The 6,837-nt window shown below is 47.3% G+C and overlaps 1 protein-coding gene across 6 annotated transcripts in view; it reads left to right on the top strand.

Moving 5' to 3' along the window:
- The first annotated feature begins 269 nt into the window (after positions 1–269).
- The window catches only part of Zdhhc20 (zinc finger DHHC-type palmitoyltransferase 20), a 57,213-nt gene continuing 50,645 nt past the window's right edge, over positions 270–6,837 (top strand). For 5 of the 6 annotated variants that reach the window (XM_055617069.1, XM_055617060.1, XM_055617051.1 and 2 more), the window contains exon 1: positions 270–629. In XM_055617069.1, the coding sequence (XP_055473044.1) occupies positions 341–629 (289 nt within the window). In that variant the 5' untranslated portion in view covers positions 270–340. Of the gene's footprint in view, positions 630–704; positions 1,010–6,837 lie in introns of those variants that run through there. The other variant, XM_055617093.1, reaches the window with a different exon arrangement.

Raw genomic sequence — 6,837 nt, 5'->3', positions numbered from 1 at the left:
TATTTGAATATATATGATACTTTTCTCTTCTGCACGCTGGAGTGAGGCATGGCCTTCCAGGAGGACCCCAGGGGAAGTTCTGTACAGACAGCGACCCAAGGCACACAGGGGCGGCTAAGCATTCATTCCTCTCCCCTTGCACATCCCCACCCCTCTCACCACCCAGTCCTGAGTGGCCTCGCCCACCCTTAGCGCTCCCCTTTTCCTCCCAGACCCGGCTCAAGTCCCGTGGGCAGGCCTGCGCAGAAGCCCCGCCCAAGCCGCAGGCCCCGCCTCCTTCTGCCGGGGAGCCCCACCCACTAGGGAGAAGTCGCGGGGCCGCTAGGGGCGGAGCGCCGGGATGCGGGGCGGGGGCGGGCCCGGCGCCCGGAGGGGCGGAGTTCCGCCGTCGCCCTTCGCCGTTCCTCGCGGCAGCCGCGCCTCGCGGTCGTCGGAGCTGGCGTCGGAGCCGGGGGCGTCTTGGCGCTCTTCGGAATCTTGCGAAGCGGACGCGGGCGGCCACCGGAGGAACATGGCGCCCTGGACGCTCTGGCGCTGCTGCCAGCGCGTGGTGGGCTGGGTCCCGGTGCTCTTCATCACCTTTGTGGTCGTCTGGTCCTACTACGCGTACGTGGTGGAGCTGTGCGTGTGTGAGTACGGGAGGCGCGGGCGGCGGGCCGGGCCGCGGTGGGCGGGCCGAGGCCGCGGCGCCCCGTTGTCCTCCCCGCGGGGCGATCGTGGGCCTGGCCTGCGCTTCCCGGGCCGGGGGGCTCCTTGCCGGAGGATTCCGGCCCGCGGCTCCCCGCCGGCGGGACCCACGTCCAGGGACTCCGGTTCGCGGGGCCCTGTGCAAGGGTTCTGGCGCGCCTCGCTGCTCGTGGGGTCGCGGGTTCGGGCCTGAGAGCCGCCCACGTCCCGAGCTTCCGGGTGGCTGCGGTCGCCTTGGGGCGCCTACCCTTCTGTGACGGAATGTTCACAAAGGCCTTCCCTTTGGAAATGGAGAAATCGCCCTTCAGAGACGGCTTGTGCGGTCAGTTTGGCTTAAAACACACACGCACACAACAAAGAAATCTTTTTCTCTCAGATGTTCTCCAAACTGCGCGAGAAGAAGCGCGTAATCCGAAGAGCACGGGTCCTGGGAGGAGGTGTGTCTCCGAGGTCTGCAGTGAGGGCTCAGACCCGGAGCGTCGGCCTCTGGCCTGGGCTCATGGACCCTTTTAATAGTCATTTCGAGTCTCAATGCTAGACATACAGAAAATGGTGTTTTGAGGCACAGGGAGATGAACGAGAGATGCATACGTAGCTCAATTTGTTTTTTTCTGGGCTGTTTATTTTGGAGTTGTGTGTTTTATAGCTTTAGTTTTAAGGTTTTGCTTTATTTTTTCTTTTGCTATGTACCTTTCTTTAATTTTTACCATATTATTCTTCTTACCTGATTTCCTGGAATAATTAGCGTCACATTACACTTAAAGGACTTAACCTATTGGTTCAAATAGGTTGTCTTTAATGTGGAAGGAAATTTTCTTGTCATCAAGACGCCTGAGGCCATTACTGTGTCTGTGATACTGAATAACTGCCTGTATGCTTTGAGTATATGTTTATACCGCCTGGCCCGTTTCTATGCGTATCTCACACCAGCATTATCAAATGAAAACCTAAGAAAAAGCAGTCCCCTTGGCTTTCCAAAAATGGTGCGGTTTTAATTTCCAAACTGAGTCTGCAGTTATCAGAAGAACAGATATCATTTGGGGAAAAGTATATGAGGTAAATACAAGAATGGAGACTGCAATTGTGGCTCTGGATTTGGCCAGCTCTAAACCAAGTACTCTGTGCATAGAAGGCCCTGCAGTAGCCCAAGTTTGCAGCAGATGTTTAAATGGCAGCATCCTTAAGAAAATTACTTTGCCCCTTAGGACATTTGATTTAGAAGAAACAGCGTATACACCTGCCATCTTAGCTCTTGGGAGGCTGATACCCAGGCTAGTGAGGCCCTGTCTCAGAGTAAAAGAGCTGGGGCTTTAACCCCAGCACTAAGGAGGCAGGCTATCTCTGAGTTTGAGGCCAGCCTCGTGTACATAGTTCTGGGACAAACACAGGTATGTAGGGGGACCCTGTCTCAAAACTACAACAAAAAGTAAGTTGTGTGTGTGTGTGTGTGTGTGTGTGTGTGTGTGTGTGTGTGTGACATGCAAGGGTACACAAGGGCCAGCACTCACTTGTGGAGGTCTGAGGCAGTTTTCTCCTTCCACCTTCATGGAGGTTCCTGAGGTTGAACTCAGGTCATCATGCCAGCTGCTTTACTTGCTGAGCCGGCTCACTGGCCCAAACAGAGCAGTATGTTTTAGGACAGTTATCTCTGCAGTTAGGCTCAGAATGAATTAATCAGGGAATGCCTTTCCAAGTAGTAATTTTGTTGAATGTAATGATTTAGACTCTTTTTTGACTACCAAAATGTTTGCTAAAATTGTTAAATTAGAATTGACCAGATTTAAATGTTTCTTTCTGTTTGTTTTATTTTTGAGACAGGGTCTCTCAATGTAGCCCAGGCTGTCCTGGAACTTGCTCTGTATACTAGGGTGGTCTCAAACTCAGAGATTCGCCTGCCTCTGCTGGGATTAAAGGCCTGCCAGCCTCCAACCCTGCTACCCTGTCCCAACACACACAACCCCTCACACCGTCACCCTCATAGTTTTGAGTTAAAGTTCCTGAAGGAACACTAAACATGTGAATTGGGTTCAGACTGCACAGCTTAACTTGAAAATAGGTTGTTTTTTTAAAATAGTTTTTATTCAGAATAAATACTGAGATAAAAAAGTGAGATAAAAAAGTCTAGTTAGCTCGTTATTTTGCCAATCCCTTTATTTTTACATTTCATTTTTATGTGTCTGTAGAGTGACTTGTGGGAGTTGGGTGGTTGAATCAGGTCATCAGGCTTGGCAGGAAGCCCCTTGACCCACTCTGTCTCTCCGAGTAAAGGGAAATGAATGTGCGTAGAGAAATGCTATGTGTTGATGGCATAGAGGGAGCGTTTCCGCCACCCTCTTTCTCCCCTTATCTCAGAACACAGTTCTGTCTACAGAGGTAGGAAGTGAGACTCCCAGCCTTGTGGAAGGACATTACTGAGAACAAAACTGATTAGGAAGTGATTCATCTAAGCTGCTGCCTTTCCCAGTGTGACAGAGAAGTTAAGCACCAGGAATAACACTGGGTTTTTGTTTTAGATTGGAATTCCCCTTTAATTTTTTTTCTTCCCAAAGCTGATATTTGAGAATACTGATGTAGATAACATGGTTTGCTTGCTTGCTTGCCATCCTGGAGTTCAAGCCTAGAGCCTTCCCTGTGCCACCCAGTACATCCCAAGCTAAGGCGGCCCTTTTTCCAGGTTTCCAGCATTTATCAGAGCACTGCCTTCAGTCGTTTTAAGCTGTAGGAGTAGGCATGTGTACATTCTTGAGGGAACAGAGTATAGCACTTAGCAGTTGAGTTTTAGTTGATGATATCATTCAGCCCTTTTATTTTACTTCTAAGGAAACCTTTAGAAGAGCTGTGTGGTTCATCCACGCAGCGGGCGAGCTTCAAGTAGAGATCTAGGAAGAGGGACTGTAATTTCTGAGCTTATATCTGTCTTTCACATCTTCACAGTTCTAATGAGGTAAGGGAACTCTCACAGAGATGTCCCAGTGGTTGGGAGTACTTGCTGTTGTGGAGGACCCTGCTCTGGCTTAATTTTGTTACCGTTTGAGCTAGTCTCACTGCGTACTAGCCTGGCACTAGAGAGCCTCCTGCATCTGCCTCCTGAATGCTGGCATTAAAGATGTATATTGGCTTAGTGGTTTTGTTTTTTAAAATTATATTTTCTGTCCTTTTGTTTTTAGTAAGAACAGGAACCCTTTTCACCCAGTTTTCATAGCTTTTTCTTAGCTAGATTTTTTTTGAAGATTGTTTTGCAAAAATGCCAATTTTGTTAAGCTGCTGGTAGTGTCAGGCTTATATGTGCTATCTAAGGAAAGAAGCCCATGTCACTGTCACATGCAGTTTAAAGATGGTTAGCTCCTCATACTCTTCCTGTAAGCATGGGAGCAGTGCAAATTTGGGTGTTCCTGAGCAGAGAAGCACCTACTCTACTGAAATAAGAGATCAAGAGTAAAAGTGACTGCTTTAGGATAGATTTTTATAAGATAGAGATCCAGATCTTAAGACTTAACATTTAAAACAAAGGATTTTATAGTGGTTAGCCTTTTAAAATTTTATTAATTTTGATACAAGGGCCTGATTTTGTAGTTCAGGGTGGCCTCAAACTCATTGTAGTCCTCCTGCTTCTTCCTGAGTGCTGGGGTTGTAGGCTTGTGTCCCCATGCTCAGCCTGTATTTTGGCTTTTCAAGGTTTTGTAAGTATTTAGAAACTCATTATGACTACTGGCTAGTTTTTTGTGAAGTTGACCTTGCCTAAAGTCATCTGAGAGGAGAAAACCCCAATTAAGATGCCACCATAAGATCTGGCGGGAGGCATGCCTATAGGGCATTTTTTTTTCATTGATGGGGGAGGGTCCATCATATTGTGGTGGTGCCATCCCTAGACTGGTGGTCCTTGTTCTATAAGAAAGCAAGCTGAGAAAGCCATATGGAGCAAGCCAATATGCAGCACCCCTTCCTGGCATCTGTAATCAGCTCCTGCCTCCAGGCTTCTGCCCTGTCTGTCCTGACTTCCTTCAGTGATGGACTATGATATGGAAGTGTAGGCCACACAAACCCTTTCTTCCCCAAGTTACTTTTGGTTATGGTGTTTCGTCACAGCAGTAGACACCCTAAAAGAGACAGTGACTATAGTAAAAATTACATATGCAAGGTTTTTATTGTTTAAAACAGCTTTCACTGTCTAACTCTGGCTAGTCTGGAGTTGTCTACATAGATCAGGCTGGCCTTGAATTCACAAGAGCTCCACCTGCATCTGCCTCAGAAATGCTGAGATCAAAAATGTATAGGAACCTTTCTTGTCTTGCCCTTATTCTATTCCTTTGCCAGCCTCCAGATAGATAGATTGAATCTCTTTTAAGTATGAGTGCTCTATCTGCACGTACACCTGCATGCCAGAAGAGGGCATCCGATCCTAGTATAGATGGTTGGGAGCCACCATGTGGTGCCTCTCTGGAAGAGCTGACAGTGTTCTTAACCTCTGAGCCATCTCTCCAGTCTCCTAGATTGAATCTTTTAAAATCAGGATCAGGGTTATGAAGCCTCTGGTTCACAATCTCCAATTCCTTCCCAGTATGCTCAGTGAATTCTGTTTTCAGGCCCACTGCTCTGACTTTGTTTCTTATGCTTCGAACAAATAGGCTACCTGTCTGCCCAGGCATGGTCATCTGAGGAGCTTCTGCTTCCTGCTCCTGCTTGGAATGCTCCTCCTCCCAGTGGAGAGGCCCCTGTTGATACTGGTGCTCAGTTACCCGAAAGGGTCACTTCCGACTTCCCCTACCCAGTAGATGCTTCCTCCTTGACCACCACGTTATCCTTTTGCCAATTTTTCTTAGCAGCATGTGTGACTGCCTCACAGAGTTGTTTCTCACCTGAGCACTATGCATATTGCTGTGTTTCTAGAGCCTAGAATAGGGAAAATAAAACAGGACGAGGCTGGAGAATGCTAAGTAAGACCTCTAAGTCATGGCCTCCATTTCCTCACTTTTTTTTTTTTAAGAACGTGATACAGAGGAAATTGGGGCCCCCCTTTCAGGTTCTTAGTCCCATCAATAAAAGAATTCAAGAATGGACTCAAAAACACAAGGACAAAATTTATTGATGTTTGGAAGAAAAACAAGGCATGCAGGCTGTAAACCTCAGCAGCCACCTGGAGGAGGCAAATGGAGGGCAGATAACAGGGCTATGAGAAAGGCTCAGGAAGCCAAGAGTGTTGACTTATCAAATTGGGCTTAGGAACGAGGAAACAAGAAAAGTTCTGCCTCTGGAGAATCAGAAAAGTTGGGAGATGTAAGGACCCTACTTCATGCCTGCCACCTGTAAATCCCACAGGGATTCTGGGAAACATCCAGTATCTCATTAAAGAACTAATCATTCCTTCTGTCTCTCTGACATGTTTTAAAGTGAGTGGGTTGGGCCCTTAGCCAGTGACTGAACCAGCCCAGCTTGAAAGTTAGGTCTCCACCCAGGTCGAGATTCCATTTTTACCTTGGGAGTTTCTCCTGCTCTTAACAACATGGCCTCAGGAAAGACAGAAATACAGGGTTTTACTGTGTAGCCTAGCTAGCCTAGAACTCAGTTATGTGGACCAACCTGTCCTTCAGCTCACAGAGGCCCACCTGCCTCTCCCTCTTGAATAGTGGGATTAAGCGCATTGCTGCACCCTGATCTTCACCATATTCAAAACCAGTGTCTATAATTAGTTGGCAGCGAGGGGCACATGACAACTTTGCTTTTTCCTAGGTTTTTTGTTGCTGTTGTTGGGCATCCAAAACTGCTCCAAAATGGTATGTTTTTAAAATTATATATTCAGTGAATAGGCAGATACATTGGCAGTGAAACAGAATGCAGTATTAGAATTAGACACTACGCATAAAAATTTGGAATATGGTAAAGGTAGGACCTCAGATCATGGAGAGAAAGATGGGGCCCTGGGCCAGAGAAAATCAGTCTGTGCCTCGCTGTTCCAGGATTTGGTTACACTGGCTTGAAGTCTCATTTTCCTTGTGTGTTTACCTTCATTATTATCTTATCTATTATCTGTCTTGTCTTTTGAGGAGCTGGGGTGAAAGCTAAAGCCTGGTGCCTGCTTTGCAAGCACTGTTCTACTGAGCTAAAGGGCTGGCCTTTCACTAGAGAAGAATAATGTGAAGAATTCCGTGCAGC

Source organism: Psammomys obesus, unplaced genomic scaffold, assembly GCF_907164565.1.
Source record: "Psammomys obesus unplaced genomic scaffold, mPsaObe1.curated_primary_1811, whole genome shotgun sequence".
Taxonomy (NCBI): Eukaryota; Metazoa; Chordata; class Mammalia; order Rodentia; family Muridae; genus Psammomys; species Psammomys obesus.
This window is presented reverse-complemented; position numbering and strand designations above follow the sequence as displayed.